We start from the raw sequence: 17,595 nt of genomic DNA on the forward strand, positions 1-17,595 counted from the left end.
AATCCATGAAACTATTAAAACATGCTTTTTTCAGTCTTTTTGATTTGTAACATGTTTTGTATGAGGTCAAAACTTTCATATTTTTATCAAGTGTGTCTGATTGGTTGAAAAATATCAGAAATCTGGGTTACAATTTCTCATTCTGGAGCTGATGATGGGTCCTGAGGCTACCCCAGGTGAGAATACAACAGAATAAACTAAAATATATGGATGTCCTTTCAGGGTTTCCCTACTTAAGAGCAGTACATGTGTTTATTTTTAGTATTTTCCACTCCTATTTAGAAAGAATAAGGAGGTATGCGGCCAAAATTCATCCATCTTTGTCCATTTTTGACTCATACTTTCACATTAAAGTCTATGTAAAAACTCTTAATTTTCAGTATGGGGAGATGGTGAAAAGGCACAGTGATCTGCTCTGTGTTGGCCAATCATAAAGTGACTCTCCCTCCACCTCTCCTCCTCTGTCTCTCCGGCCCTCCTCCTCCTCCTCTTTTCTTCTTCACTGTCTTTGTCTATGAGGAAGCTGAACACCACAGATGCAACAGAATGAAAAATGAAGCATACCACGGCCTTCAAAGCACTTCCTCTGCTTTGCACAAGTCTTTTTATCTTTTACCCCAACAAGTGGTGAAGCAGAAAACGAGAGGCAAAACTAAAACACAAAAAAATACCAGAAACCGAGTGGGCTTTTCTCCTCATTGTACCTTTTTTCTTCTTTTTTTCAACTCCCTATAACATGATCCTAGGGTTTACTATCTAAGCCCCATTACTCTTTGCACATCACTAAATCATCTTTACAAGTCTTCATCAAAAGAACAATGGAGCGAGTGAAAAGCAGTCAAACATGAGCGCAGTAATCCACATCTTTAAACTGATTTAGTCATTAATTCAGGAAGTGTTAATGAGTGTCTGCTGACGGACTTTCACCATTCAGCAAGCATGAAGACAAACGGTAAATTCCTTCAAAGAGGCCGTATTTGAACGCCTGTAAGTGGGTGATAATATCATCTAATGGAAGCAGACAGAGGACCCAGTTTGTGTCCTGGTATGAGTAAAGCTTTGGTCAGCTGCTCGTTGTGACTACCCTGTGCAGATCAGAGGTTCAAGTATGGAAGAGCATACAGTACGCTTCATTCTGTCTACACGCTTATGCTGACAGATGGAAATCAGAGTGACACTCGAAGATTAGCACATACTGTTTTTAAATGGCTTTATTAAAAATGCACCAAGTAAAATGAGCTTCGGTTAGACTTGGTCAGAGATCAAGGACGTTTTTCTGTCACGATTGTTGGATGCCTTCAAGGCTCAATCCACAGCTTACCCCTATTGCTATGTTTGTACATTCACATCTAGGAGTAGGGTGTCCTGATTCTTCTTGAGCTATATGGCCCTTCAGATAGAGATTTTTCAGAGGCACACTGCAAACTAAGTGTTATGAGGAATCTCCCAGAATGCCTTGCAAATCATTGGCTGGATGGCTGCTCAAAAGGTGTAGAAATGTCAGTCATTTCTTAGTTAACAAAAAAGAAAACTAATCAGATTTTTATGTTGCTTGAATGCATTGCAGTCCTTTTGATTTTGAACAAGCATTTTAAAACAATGTTGTAGTAGAAATGTCAGGTCCTGTCATCACATCTGTTTGCATAAATGCAACCAGCGACTCCTAATGATGCATTTGTGACTTGAAGGGTCGTCCCATTTCATAGGTGACTATTTTACATTACCTAAAGGGGACACTCAAAATTGAGGGATCGGGTAAAAAGTATGAAATGGGACTGATAAAGCTCAGTCTTGATTTCGTAGGTTGCTATGCTAACAGGAATAAGACATACCAGTCAATTGTTCCTTCTGTTCTGAAATAGCCAATAGGATCTGGCTGCAGACCTCTATGGTGGGGCATTCAGCTGCAGACCTCTATGGTGGGGCATTCAGCTGCAGACCTCTATGGTGGGGCATTCGGCTGCAGACCTCTATGGTGGGGCATTCGGCTGCAGACCTCTATGGTGGGCATTCGGCTGCAGATCTCTATGGTGGGGCATTCAGCTGCAGACATCTACAATGGGGGCGATCTTGACGGTACTGAATGGTGGATATTTTCAGCTCGCTGTCAGAGCGATATTGGGGATATTAGCAATATTGGCTATTCTTCACAACAGCAGAATTTCTAAATAAAATGAAGGGATACAATTTTATCTAAGGAAAACCAAAAAAAGGTTAGGGTGAGGCACCCAACCCCTAAAGGTAAGGGTAAGAGGGAGGGGGATAAAATTTAAAATAACACACCACAAACTATGAAAAACCCAGTACGTCACATCCTGCTCCACAGCCGTGGTCGCCCCATTGTAAAGGTCCACAACAGATGAGCCCAAAATGCCCCATCAAAGAGGTCTGCAGCTTCTCTAAATAGCTGGCGAATGTCTTCTGGATGACACGTAGGCAATGTTCAGTAACATCTGCGACAAGCTATCTTAGATTATTTGGACAGTTTTGAAGCTTATTGAAATATAAGTGCTCAAGGATACAATCCAGAGGGGTGTATCAGAGGAGTAGATAATTAACAACAAGCTTGTTGGACCATTGTGTGGAATGTGCTGGCATCTATGAGAGGCATCGCTGAATGTTACTGGAATTCTGATCAGAAATTTGTATTTTTTCTTGTGTTTTTTCCTCTTTTGTAGATCCTTTGTGTTGTATTAACTCTCAGATGTTCAAATTGTGGTACTTTATTATCATTTAACTTTTGAAAACATCTTTCATGTTCTGTTTCCACCCACAGATCCCCTAAAATCTTTTTTCACTTGTACTAAAAATGCTGGAACTGCAGTTACACCATGAGTTAAAACAGATTGATGCCACTGTTGTTCTGTCTTACATGAGTTGGCTGATAACTGGTAAGTGTTGCTTACATATTTTCTGCTAATAATAGAGATCAGGTGGCATCAAATGTGAAATCCATTAGGGCCTGTGTCCTCTAATGCTGGAGTGTCGGATGTTTATTGTTGCCGTGCTCACAGCACTCTCTCTCTGGAACGCCACCATGCTTGTAAACGTTAGTGACTGGAATACTGTCTCTTTATTGATCCAGATCATTTGGCTTCGCTCAGCATGAAGATTTGGCTCTTTTGGCGCTCCAACCACTACCAATTTGGCCTAATTCGGTCAGACAAATTTAGCAACGCTTGACGATTGATTTGTTAGAATGCATGTTTGTTTAATCAGTTTGTGCTTTAAAGAAATCTCATGTAATTATATTGTGAAATATCAGCTCTAAGACATGATCCAGCTCCTGGTATTCACATAAATGAAGTGACTCTTGGACAGTGCTTCTTTGCGAACAACACATCACTGGTCAGTGTAACTTCTTCCTCACCAACCAATCCATATCAGGACGGGGAGGGAGTTCTTCAACACGGGGCTTTCGATCATTTCGAAAGTGGATGAAGTTGGACGTTGGGGAGTGAGAGGTGTAAAGGAGCCACAGGCTGTATTTGAATCTACGTCGCTGCTCTGAGGACAACAGCCTCTAACCGCTAAGTTATGAATGCCTCCATATGGTGCAGGACTTCTGATAGCTGATCAGCTTTATGAACAACAACGTTAGAAGACCAACTGATTGGACTTGTCTTTACAAGGGTCTAAAGCTGCTGCTTGGGCCAGGATGGGAAGCCCTCACAGTGCTTTTTGTTTTCTTGGCTAAGTTTCTGTGAATGAAAACATTAAGCATAAGATGCAATATAAACCAGATCTTATGGTCAGTAATCAAGGCAAGAAGGCATGCCATGAGCAAAGTTTCATAACTTTGTAATACTAAGCCTTAGTGACATGGCACTGCCTGCACAAAAGAAGACACAGGTATTTTTTCACATCACTGTTGGCTGCACTCCAACAGTGTAAGTCAGGGGTGTCAAACTCAAGGCCCAGGGGCCAAATCCAGCCCGTGGGACAGTTACACCCCGCCCGCAAGGTCATATCATATTCTTATTAATACTGGCCCTAAAATATGAGGTCTGCAGATTTCCTGCAGTATAAAAATGTAAATGTATTCTTGATGGTATGAAATACCCTTTAGTCATAAAAATGTGTAAAAAAATAAAGAGTAAAAATAACAAGATCAAAAGAAGTGTGGGAAAACAAATTCATTTAAGTTTTCATTTCATATTTTCAATTTTGCATTGCACAATTATGACTTCAATCTATTATTTTGACTTTTATTCCATATTTCGACCATTTTCAAATTATTATTTTGACTTTTTATCTAATATTTTGACCTTTTCAATGGATTATTTTGACCTTGATATCATATTTTGACCTTTTAGATGCAACATTTTCCATTTTAAGCCATACTTTTGCCTTAAAAATAGTTTATTATAGTTATAGTTTATTACTGGCGAAAAAGAGGGCTGACAGTTAAATGTGGACCCTGTTTGGCCCTCAGGTCAGACCTTAATTCAGAATCCAGCCCCTTCTGTGATTGACTTTGACACCCCTGGTGTACAGCATATTGGTGCAGCACAACTTTAACTGGAAAGACAATAAAAAATGTAATCTTGCAATGTATTTCTAACCTTAAAATGGTTTCTAATCCAACCCCGGCCCATCTGAGGCTGTGGATGATGGCATAAATGGGATGTAGGCAGATCTTATTGAGTATGGGTCATTGACTACTCTTTTTGGAGTTTCTCTTAAAGTCACTGGACTGTAAACCCAAGAAAATAGGACTAATCTAATAAATGTAACGGTATCATCTTGGTGAAATGTCTTGGTTAAGTGTCCCTGACAAACCAAAAGCATAACTCAAAGGTCATAGTAACTCTTACTTTGAGTGAAACCCATCAGGCCTTTTACAACAGCCCTTCCCTGAATGGTTTCTGATGAAACTGCAAAGTTAGAAGCATGAGCGAGCTAAAACAGAGGACTGGTGTTGGCTGCTTTAAGGCCTCTACACCCCGGCTAGGATGTAGGGAATGTTAAAGAGCATGGAAAGGAAGCTGACCTGAAGGCAGCTGTAACTGTTCTGGTAGAGTCTTGTAATGTGCATTTGATGCATCATAACCATTCTCCTTATTTCTTGTAAAATAAAAGGGTTTTCCTCACCATCATCCATCTGATCTGGTTGTTTCGTGTTCAGTCTGTATCTTCAATCTCTCGCTGAAATGTTTACGACATACAATAGATGCTATCCTGATTTATTTCACATTATTTAATCTTGTTTTTCTATTGGTTCTGGCTTTGTTATTAACCCTGTACCCTTTTCACACACAGGAGAAAGGAATGTCTTATTTATGAAGCACTACAGGCTGATGTGGAGCATCATAACCTGGTAGGAAATCTTTTTTTTTTTCAACCTTATAAAACCATAAAACAAAATAGAGAAAGGCCTTCAACTGGTACAAAACACTTACATTAATCAAGCTACATTTCTTTATCTTTTATCTTTTCAGAAACCACATTCACATTTCAAGAAGTAAACCTTTAACTCCACCTCCTTTACCACAGAATTGAGCAACAATATTGTTGGAACATCTTCTACACAGCAAACCGCTCATCGTTTGGGATGGCTTCAGTTTTTTAGACATGAGGGAAAGTCTTGAAAACAAAATGAAGAAGATAAAGAGCATGATCATTTCAATGACTGCCTCTATAGTCATCTCCCAACAGAGCATGAGGCTGGCAGATCTGAGTCTGCTGACTAGGGGTTGAGCCACGAAGCGAGTTAAGACGGTTAACCTGATCTGTTGAGCCTTAAATTGGGCTTTCTGTGTCATGAAGCTGGCTCTCTTTTAACCTTGGCAGATCACCAAATCACCTCCAGAGTCAGAGAGCAATGACTGCACTGATAATCTGAATAATAATAATAATAAGCTGGCCTATTCTAAAATGAAAACAGAGACAATGGACTTAGTTCATCTGTTGGTATCAAAGCATGTTCAATCAATCAATAAATAAATGTGAGTCTGATCTGGCAGTTGTTTGGCAGCATTTTCATCATGGAAAAGAAAAGCTCTCCGACCTAATCACAGTTCAGATTGTAAGAGTTGTACTCTACAGTTTCCACATACCAAATAAAATAGAGGCACTGGCAGTTTGTACAGTGGTAAAGTAAAAATAAGTAAACAGTGATTTCCTGCAGTTTTCTTTCCTTCAGGGTGGCTGTGTTCCAATTATTACTCCAGTGATTAGCATGTATCACTCATCTCTTCTTATTTTGATCTTATGATATCAGACAGCTGGTGATAATTCCTCAACACCCCTTCAATGTGTGAGCATGCCCAGAAACTGAAGCAGAAAGTCTGAGGCCTTGTCCACACAGAGACGAAAATGTTATATTTCTGTTTCAATATGGGATCATTTCAGGACATGTCCGAGGAACCACTAAAAACTTTCCCGATTTCTCCTGCAAACTATCAGGTAGGAGGGGGCCTGGATCTAGGTTTGTCTCAGCTGGCCATTTGTTAATACAGGCCCCAAGCATGTGTCACAAATATGTTTATGTGTACTGCTCCAAATGAAGTTGGACCCTCCTTCAAGTTTATATCAAACATGTCTGATATAAACTCTTACTATGAGACGACGTCTCTTCTCAACAGAAGTGCTATAAGAACATCTGGAAGTTAAATTCATGAAATAAGCACATTGCAAACTTTACATACAAAGCAATACTTCATAACTAAAACAGAGAAAAAGATCAGAGTCTACTCCAGGATCTATAGACCTATTTTAGAAGTAGATATTTGAACAAATAAGTTTGACTTTTTATCTCAGATTTGAGACTTTTAACTTATCATTTTGACTTTTTAAATCTCAAAATCATTTATCCTCATTGCTAACTTTTTCCCCCATAGTTCATTACGGGTGAAAAAGAAGGTTAACAGTTAAATGTGGACCCTCTTCAGGTCTGCTCAAATCAGACCTTAATTCAGAATCCGGCCCTCTCTGTGATCGAGTTTGACACCACAGGTCCAGATGATACCAATGGATGATAATGTCTGAAGTCTCCCGTGTTATACAAGCAGTTTGATAATGGTCCTGAAGGTAATCGAGCATTTTAGCACAGAGAAAGGGCGTCATCAACACCCCCTCTGAATCTGAAGAAGAATGTCTGAGTTGTCAGAGAAAAACAGCGTCATAACTACAGATATCTTTTTCTAGATCTCATGGCTTTGTTGAAGAAAGCCTGGCTATGTTGAGCTCGCTTTGTGGTCTAACCCCTCAGATGAATCCGGTTTCTCTAAAGCAAACACAAAAGCACCAAACGTCTCTTGGCTCTGAGGTGACATCCAGACACCGTTTCTCTTTTACGACCATTTCAGCCTAAAAGGAAGCAAACAAAGCTCCGTAGATCTCATGGAATAGAAATTGTCTGTAATATATATTGATATTTTAGCCATTTACCTATTTTTAAACTCTCACTTTCAGTCACTAAGTATGACAACATTTTCATCATAGCACATTTCATGTAACAAAAAGAAGTCTCTTTGCACTAAAACAACATTCAAAGTAAAACATGGCACAGGACGACTTTTTCCTTGTGTTTTCATAGTTTTTCATCTCAGAAATATCAAATCCTCTTCTCAAATCTTATCTTTGTACATTAAACTGGAAAAACATTTGTTTTCATTTGTTTTTAAACAAAAGTTTGTATTTATATATCTATATATATACTCATATATCCTCTTCTCTCTTTTGATTTAGCTTTGTTGTGCAAATTCAGCAGTAACACAAGTGGCACAGCACTGGGGAGAGGAGGCAGTTCGAGAGGGGGAAATGGAGTCTAATGTGATTACAAATCAAACCTAGAGCTGTGAAACTGAAAATGTCCTTTGTTAGACTGCAGAGGATTTGTTTGTAATAGAGGATCTGTTCAAGAGGAAGTTTCCCTGCAGAGTTTTTTTCCTCCTGGTCGCCCTGCTGTGGCAGCATCGAACCTGCTGAAGAGTCTGAAAGCGATGCACTGAATCACTATCAGCTCAAAAACTGCTGCTGCTTCTTTGTAGCTGTCCCTGACCTTTGACGGCAACAGAAGGAAAGATTTCTAACTGGGATTGAAAATCACAATGATGTATCTTGGATTTGAGTCGGTTCACAGTTTGATCCCTGGCTGAGGAAAACTTCAGCTCCAGCAAGATGAGTTTTAGGTCACCACTGTGCCCGAACAGGTCCTGATTGTGGCCAAAATGCTAAACTGCTGCTCCCGCTAGACTCTAGATGTGATGAAGGGCCTTGATGAGAATAATCGCTCCCCTGAGCTGAGGTCCATATCGTCTTGATTTGGTTGTTCGGCCCTGGGTTGGAGGCTCAGAGAGAAGAAAAAAAAAAGCCAACCCTGCCGGCGAGGCCAAACTCTGCCATCTCTCAGTGTGCTGCTGCTGCTGGCTGCTCGTGATCTCGCAGTCTCTTTTCCACTGCTGCTTCGTTGTCGTTTTCGAGGTTGACGACAGACTTCAAACGTCGAGGGTCAAAAAGTCAAAGGTTGTCAGGAAAAAAGGCGTGTTGGTTTGGCCAGTTCTCCCCTAGCCAAGGCTAACGGTTAGCCGGTCCTCAGCTAGTCAGTGCCATGGTGTCGATGACCTGCTCCAGCTTGCCACGTAGCCGCTGTCTGCGTGACTGTTCATCCTTTTGTAACGCCGAGAGAATCTGGGAACAAAAATGGATAAGGATATCCATTATTATCACACATCATATCATTCTAACCACAAAGTGTGAGACAAATCAGTAGACTGAACAACCTTGGTACATTTTTCATTTGTTGACTTGTATTTTAAAGCAATAATCATTTTTCTGTGGTGTTAATGAGACATCTGTGCCATGTTTGAATCGAAAAAAAGATAACATGGCTTCAGTACCAGCTGAGGTTTCTGACCCTGTATAAACCAACACAGAGATCTTTGTTTTGGTGTGCAACTTTAAATGCAAATGAGCTTTTCCTCACCCTGCCCCTATTGTTTGCAGGGTATGCCTAAACAAGTACAGCTGTGTGCTGTTTTACTTGGCCTGTTGAGATCAATCAAAAACTAAGAGAAAGCTTAAAAATCACACTTTCCACACTAAGTGACTGCAATGCAAAATGTAGCTTTGTTTTCATGCTACTATGTGACAAATAACGGATGATGAAATCACATCAGCGTGATCGTGTTATATGAGGCTAACAGTACGTGCAGGACACATGAAAGAAATGTCACCTGCAAAACTTGATGTGCGTGGCATTGTATTTTTTGTATGGATTTTAGACATGAAAATTAATTGTGCATTTAGCAGCTGCACCCTTGAAGTACCCTTATGCTTTCCTTTAGAAATGTCTGTAAATGTGAGAACATTATAGACTTCGCTTATACTGTTGGAAGCCAACAACTCAATGCAAACTACCAGAGGTCCCTAGGTAATACTTAACCTCTGTATATGAATTGGAGATTAGTCTGCAGTGAGTAATGGTGGCATCAGTGATAATAGTTTGACGGCTTTTCTCCTCAGTAACTGAATTTTTTCCTTAAATGTTTGCATCGTTATTCTTAATAACTATAAACAGTCCATATAGAGCAGTGTTTCCCAACCATTTTCCTTGGAGCCCCCACCACATCTACCCAAGAAAAACAGAGCCCCCCCCCCAGGACCCAAGAGAGAAGAAAAAGTGACTCACTGCCACCAAAAAACAACATAGATTTTAATTGTTTCACTGATAAAACCCTAAAAAGGCAGATGCATGCTTTTATTATCAAAACCTTGTTATAAACCACTTTGTAACTACTTTATCATGGTTTTAGTCAATATTTGCTAATCTTTTTTTGGCAGCCTCAGAGCAGGCGAAGCATCCGAATGCAGGGAGAAAGTTCAATATGAAAAGCTAAATATTAAAAAAAAACAGAGCACCAGTAAATATACTGCACATACACTTACACTATGGGGATGAATTTCAACAGTCTAGCACCTGCTAGTTAGTTATTCCAACTAATCTTGACCTTAATTGTGTAAATCTGTCCATTTTTAACTGAGCGGATAGTATTTTTTTTCCATAAAAGCGCCCATTAATAAAGTCAACCCAATCCTGGGTGAATCAGGATGCAGCCAGGGTGTAAAGTCTTCATGCCACCTGATATCAGGATGCTAAACAAACAAACAAACATCCTGCAAGAAGGTCAACATTTCAAAATAAAAAAATAAAATAAAGCGCAAAAATTCAAAAGTATTCTGTGTATTGAATCAGTCGTGCTGCTGCAGCCTCCTGGCTCACATTTATTTCCTGTTGGAGCTGAAAGTAGATTAACAGGTGACTGTTGGGTATACGTGTAACCTCCAAAGTTGCGTCTTCAAATTACTCTTATATTTTACAAAGCTTGCACCAGACATTTCTAATTGTCAGAAAAAAATATATATATATATATTCCAGTGATTTGGCTTGCTGAGTCCTACATTGCTTGCAGCATTTTGGATTCTCTCCTGCAAGATCTGACTTTTCTTTTTAAGGCCGTTTATAATATAAACTCTCTCTAAAAACATCATTCTATATCATGGAAAGCCTTAAACTAAACACTTAGGCCATAGATTTGTTAGGAAAAGGATCCTGATTCAACAGCTCTGTTTTGTTTTTTAAAACCAACTTGAGCAGATTTAAGAAAACGTTGACATTGACTTTAAATTTCCTTATCTGGTATTTCTTTTAAGCTCAGAACAGCTTGTGATAGAGGCTATATTTCTCCTTGTTTACTCCTTAATCTATAGACATAGTAAAGTGGATGCTCCCAAAGGCTTCTGAATACAAACCCAGTCATCAGCAGAAACAGCATCCTGATGCTAATAATCCTTTTACTGTCCTTGTTAGAGATTACAGCACAGTCATGGCTTACAGGGCAGATGTGACGTCCAGTGGAAAGTCTGTAATGGCATCTTAATGGCCACTGAGAGTGTGTATTAGCGTGTGTTGATGTCTTACTAAGATGATCTAGAAAAAGAAAGAGACGAGCTGGTACAGTATGTGCCAAACATCTCTGTATTTATGCCTGTGTTTGTCATTAGTGTGTGTTTGTGTTAATTACATCCAAGACCATTGATGCCTTCTGTGTGTACGTGTAAGGTCAGGCGTGTGTTAGAGGCAATGGGGGAGCATGCAGCTGTCTACATCTGGATAATAGGCTGTAATGAAGGGGAGCAGTCGGTTTGAATGGAGCCAGCTGCAAGCTAACTACTGTAATGCTGCAGCTATAGAGGATGTAGAGGAGGGAGAGGGGAGGGGAGAGGAAATGGCTGAGGCGACATTTCTTTACAGAGATATGAACACTGGTACTTAATTGCAGTAGAAAATTAAGATATGGAGAGGAAGAAGTTTAATAAGCTGACTCTCAGAAAGCTCACCAATAAACATGGAAGAACTTCTTTGATTGCTAACACTGGAAGTCTGACAGGGCCTTCAAGGCTTTCTCTGCAGGGCATAGCATTTATAAGACGGGTCATTTTATTGTAATTTTTTTGCAAAATTTTTGGTGCCTGTAATTTACTTAAAAGAAAAATTGAATTTTAAATAGACTTCCTCCTTAATGACCTTTAAATCACCTCCAAGAATCAAGAATCACCACCACATCATGGTTGACAGGTTTTCATGCCTTGTGAACTTAGGAGTTTTGATGCTTTTTTTAACTTTTACAAACGATTACCTTTGAGGATCTCTTGGCATTTATTTATACGGGACAGCTAAAGAGAGACCGTAAACGTGGGAAGAGAGAGCAAGGGTGAAGACGTGCATCGAACAGCGCCATAACTGGGAATCCACCAATGCATTTAGGACTCCAGTGTATGAGCATCAGCTGTACCCGCTGAGCTTAACAGGTGCCCAATGATAAGCTATGTTGTGGCAGCACTAGCCCCGGGTCCCAGGTGATGGTCCAGACCAAGAGCCATGAAGAAAACCCCCATGAACCAGTCATATCTGAACAGAGCTACCTCATCACGAACTAGGACTCCCCTCTAAAGCCAAACCTAGGGAGTGAGCTCAATGGCAAGCGTCTGGATGCCAGGCTTCTTTTCAGGTGACCCAATATAAACAACACAGATCTGCAAACCTGTGGGCCTATCACCTGCAGGGATGGTAATCGTGGTTGGGTGCAAAGCAAAAACCAGCAAAGATGTAGACCTGGGCTCTCTGACCACCAGCAGCACAGATCGGTCTGTACTGTCCAAGAGAGTGAGATTGCGGATACAAGCAGTTGAAATGAGATTCCTCAGGTGGGTAGCGTGGCCCAGCCTTAGCCCCAAATTCCACACACTCTACATGCTTTGCTTCAACCAGTGTTCCTGGAGTGCATTGCAGCCTGGAGAAGTTTATGACTAGAGATCACAAGATCACGGCAGAACCCCAAGTTTACGCAGGAGCAGTATGTAAGCAATATATTATTTTGCCTTTCCAGGGTTGATTTGCTTATCATTTCAATATTATTCTAGGATCTGTGTTTTTGCACCATGAGTAAATACAGTAGGAAATTAAAGGTTTTTGTTTGCAACAAAGGATGTCCAGTTGCATGCATTCATTTCTGGTGTTTTCCATTTCAAAAGTCAATTTTTCTTTGTCAATGGTGCCCTCGTAACTGGAGTGAGCTGGAGCTGGCACCACAGGATAAGGTGTAATGTTGATACAGTTATGATTTACTATCGGGGTCCCATTGTAGTTTGAAGTTTTGATAAGCTCTACATGGACTGATGCAGTTTGGCTGTGGCCAGCACTGACAATAGACCTGGTGTACATATCTCGAATAAGGTAGTTTTTCTGGAGATGCACCACAGCAGGTGCAGTAGAATTGCAAAGACCGACTTTGTGAGCGGGTCACTTCAAAGACGGAGTATGTGGAATTTGGAGGTTAGAGTTAGTGTAAAGAGCTCCACAATTCAGTGAGAGCTTGGAGGAGAGCTACTGTTCCTCTATCAGAGGAGTCAGTTGTAGTGGTTTGATCATGTGATCAGGATGCCTCCTGGTCGCTTCCTGTGGAGGTCTTCCATGCATGTCCAACTGGGAGATACCTCACTGTTGAACCAGAACTTGCTGGAGTGGTCCCATCTGAACTGGTAATGCCTTGGAACCCCCCAGGAGGAGTGTGCAAGCATTTAAAGCATCTTTTAAGTGTTTTTAGATCAGATCCAAAGGAAGTTGTTGTCATTGAATACCAAGTATTGAGTGTGCATCCAGCAGAACAACTCCTTTGAATTTAAGTCATTGTTACATGTGTATGTATGTTTTTCCTATCCTGCTTGTCGCCAGGCAACCTCACGATGTCAAACTTCTGCTGCCTGTAGATTCATGTTTGGTGCACAGAAAAGAGACAAGTATTGATCTATTCATCAAACTCTGAGCTGGAAAGCAAATAATAGTAATCCACAAACTGTCAAAAGATTCCTTTAAAAGCAGGAACATGTACGCACAAACATAGACATCCACACTCGTTGACTGTACTGCTGATGTAGTTCTTTGGGGAAGTCACATTCATTTATGAAGCTCCATTGGCTGTATAATGTGTAAATCTCCAGCCTAAATGTGCACCCTAATGGTGATGACACCTCCAAGCTTGCTGTGATGTGATCTGGTTATCAGTGTAATTGAATTAAAATGACCTTACGTATTAGTCAAAACAATGACATAGCACACTCCAAGTCATTATAAAACTCTACATCACCGCATATCCAGCAGGGGCTCACCTCATCTTTGTATTTGGTGATGTAGGAGTAGATCTCGTGCAGCGCAGACATGCTGTTGAACTGGCTGAGGTGCAGACGGGACTGCTCTGCTAGGTAGGCACTCATGTCCTGATCGCTGATGGCGGGCATACGGGAGATATCCGAGTAATACCTACAAAAGAGGACAGGTGGAGTGTTAAATATTGCACCATTTATAATCCATTCAAAAGCTGACTCAGTCTAGTGGAGTAATCTGAATGTAAACAGTCCCAGCTGGTGACCGGGTGCCTCACCAGGGGACTGATGCAGTTCAGATTTCCAGGTTTTTAGCTGATGTTTCAGTATTTTGTTATGGAGACATTTAGAGGACAAATGGATGTGTGTGAGGTATTACTACAAAACACGGCTGAAGAGAAGTGGAGTGTGTACTTCAAAGAAAAAGTTTTTTATTTTTTGCAGCCAAACCAGAAGGACAACAAGAGCAAATAGGAGCCTTTGGTGTTACTCTTCACACTTATAAATGCTTTTTGATGCATTAACTAATCAACAGTAACCCTAGCCCTAACCCTTACCACACACTTATGGTAACCCTTCAGTAATGCTTAACTCAGGGGCTTTGAAAGGGTGGGGCAGGCCTCCCCTGTGGGGCACCAAAAGACTTCAGAGGAGGCATGGGACCAGAGAAAAGTTGATTTGCTTTGCTAACTTCTCCTGTAAGAGGACCAAACTTGACAGATACACTATATTGCCAAAAGTATTCGCTCACCTGCCTTGACTTGCATGTGAACTTGAGTGACATCCCATTCTTAATCTGTTGGGTTTAATATGACGTCGATCCACCCTTTGCAGCTATAACAGCTTCAACTCTTCTGGGAAGGCTTTCCACAAGGTTTCGGGATGTGTTTATGGGAATTTTTGACCATTATTCCAGAAGCGCATTTGTGAGGTCACACGCACTGATGTTAGACGAGAAGGCCTGGCTCTCAGTCTCCGCTCTAATTCATCCCAAAGGTGTTCTATCGAGTTGAGGTCAGGACTCTGTGCAGGCCAGTCAAGTTCATCCACACCAAACTCTCTCATCCATGTCTTTATGGACCTTGCTTTGTGCACTGGTGCACAGTCGTGTTGGAACAGGAAGGGGCCATCTCCGAACAGTTCCCACAAAGTTGGGAGCGAGGAATTGTCTAAAATCTCTTAGTATGCCGAAGCATTCAGAGTTCCTTTTAACTAAGGGGCCAAGCCCAGCTCCTGAAAAACAAGCCCACACCATAATCCCCCCTCAACCAAATTTTTTCACTTGGCACAATGCAGTCAGACAAGTACCGTTGTCATGGCAACTGCCAAATCCAGACTCGTCCATCAGATTGCCAGATGGAGAAGCACGTTTTGTCACTCCAGAGAACGCATCTCCACTGCTCTAGAGTCCAGTGGCGGCATGCTTTACACCACTGCATCTGACGCTTTGCATTGCACTTGGTGATGTATGGCTTGGATGCAGCTGCTCAGCAATGGAAACCCATTCCATGAAGCTCTCTATGCACTGTTCTTGAGCTAATCTGAAGGCCACATGAAGTTTGGAGGTCTGTAACAACTGAATCTGCAGAAAGTTGGTGACCTCTGCGCACTATGCGCCTCAGCATCCGCTGACCCTGCTCCATCATTTTACGTGGCCTACCACTTGGTGGCTGAGTTGCTGTCGTTCCCAATCTCTTCCACTTTGTTAAAATACCACTGACAGTTGACTGTGGAATATTTAGGAACGAGGAAATTCCACCACTGGACTCATTGCACAGGTGGCATCCTATCACAGTACCATGCTGGAATTCACTGAGCTCCTGAGAGTGACCCATTCTTTCACAAATGTTTGTAGAAACAGTCTGCATGCCTAGGTGCTTGATTTTATACGCCTGTGGCCATGGAAGTGATTGAAACACCTGGTTTCAATTATTTGGATGGGTGAGTAAATACTTTTGGCAGTATAGTGTAGTTTCTTTGCAAATCTGCTAAGAACAAAGAAAAAAGGAGCAACCTTTTCAACCACTGGTATCATCAACCAGGCAACATCTGTCTACATTCAGTGCAGACTAATGCTGCACCATTAGGTACTGATATGGGATTGCAGCTACACTGGACAATAATGCAACTCGCAATTTGGGCAATTAAGATAATGCATAAAACGCATCATGAGTCTACTTTCACATCTGCCACTGTAGCTCAAAAGGTAAAAAAGGGTTCATGCTGGGTAAGTGTTGCAGTTTTTAAAGTGACAAGAGATATTAGAATTGTGTTCAATACAACAATATCTGAACACGATTGCAGTAACATCTCCAGTGAACCCCTCTTGATTGGACATGAATCCTGATTGGGATTGCTGCGAGTCTGCTTGTGTTCAGACTTTGGGACTAAGCGTACTCAGATCCTGGCCTGGGTCAGTAATGTGAAACCGCCCTTACAAACTAGATTTTACCATAATTTAAAAAAAATGAGTAGCTGAATTTCATGTACATTGTTAATTTCTCCTCTTGCTGCTGCAGAACTAAGAACTCAAACAGGAGAGCAGAATTCTATTCTGGCATAAAGTCCATGCCTCTATTCAGTGCAGCTCTCTTTAATGTGCTACAGTGAGGCCTAAGGCTTGCAGAGAGTATTAGGAGTCAGTATAAGATAAGGATTTATAGGTGATTGTTAATTGGGTGCAGTTAAACCTTGTTTCTATTATGCCTCCTAACCAGCTCTGCCCTGCTGCAGTAAACCCTGAGATAGTCCAGATATGGATTCTGCAAACATGTCTGGGTGCAGCTCAATATGAGGATGTATTCCTAATAAACTCTGTAGTCTGCTTGCTGTATAACCTGCCTGCTATAGCTGGAATGGACTTTTGGGCCTGCTGACACTGAGTCGATAATGTGAAGGTTGTTGTTGCTCTGACGGGATGGACCTCCACAAGTTTGAGCTCAGTTATCATTAGACTGTGAAATAATGATGAGGATCAGGAGAGAGGCAGATTTTTTAAGTCATTTATCATAAAGTCTGTCCACAGTTACTGGGTACTGATAGAGCCTTATCATGTTTTATCGACTTTCTCTACAAAGTCAATGATTATTCAGGCCGACAATGTACTAGAAGATATGAAACAACTTTTAAAAGAATAAGTCCTGACCCCTATGTTGTTGTTCTTGTGTTTTCCCCTTGGTACCTTGGCTTATGATGTCTAAAAAAGTACAACGCCATCATTACCTCACAAAAGTGTCCATGCAGTAGGAGGAGCTGCAGTACGCTCTGCCAAACAAAGCCAGTAAGACACTATTAGGCCATTTCCCCAAAGCAGAATAACAAGCGTCAGTGGTGCATAACTTATGCAGAGTTTAGTAAAACTTGCTGAAGCTGAATAAAAGACAAAGGGTGAACCAGGGGACAAATTAGGTGAGTCTTAACAAGGAACAAACTCTCTAACGGCAGCAAAAATCTATTCTTTATCAGAGTGTTTTCCAACAACTTAACAGGACAAGATGATTTGGAAACACAGTGAAGATAATGTCCTGGATTTGACATGAAAATGGCAAGATTAAAATGTCAAACAGCACTGGTATTGGAGATATTTGAATTCTTTGTATGATCTGTTTTTAAAGACCCTGAGCAATATTATTGCAGTAATATTCCTTTGCTTTAATTTGATCCAACTACCAGCTGTGATTTAATTTGAATGTTTCAACAGTCATTACCAGAGGAAGTTCAACCTGCTCATGTTCTCATAATCCTACAATTGTTTTTCCCTTAGTGAAGATTTCATTAACTCTGATCTCACCGCTCCGTCTCATTTCCCCTCCTTAAAAGACAAGATTGAAGATCAAAATTTGCAGCTTCAAATAACTCAAATTGAAATCATTCTCTCTGCTCTAAAACCTGTACGTTAACCTTTGCCCTCTTTCAATCAATCAAATCAAA

At 40.9% G+C, this 17,595-nt stretch overlaps 1 protein-coding gene across 2 annotated transcripts in view; it reads right to left on the reverse strand.

The window, feature by feature from the left end:
* Window positions 1-4,282: 4,282 nt before the first annotated feature.
* LOC121517494 (plexin-A1-like) overlaps window positions 4,283-17,595 on the reverse strand; it is a 503,338-nt gene continuing 490,025 nt past the window's right edge. For both annotated transcript variants that reach the window (XM_041799311.1, XM_041799310.1), the window contains exons 32-33: window positions 13,672-13,822; window positions 4,283-8,634 (exon numbers count right to left, since the gene is read on the reverse strand). In XM_041799311.1, coding sequence (XP_041655245.1) covers window positions 8,539-8,634; window positions 13,672-13,822 — 247 coding nt within the window. In that variant the 3' untranslated portion in view covers window positions 4,283-8,538. The remainder of the gene's footprint in view (window positions 8,635-13,671; window positions 13,823-17,595) is intronic.

This window comes from Cheilinus undulatus, linkage group 11 (assembly GCF_018320785.1).
Source record: "Cheilinus undulatus linkage group 11, ASM1832078v1, whole genome shotgun sequence".
NCBI lineage: Eukaryota > Metazoa > Chordata > Actinopteri > Labriformes > Labridae > Cheilinus > Cheilinus undulatus.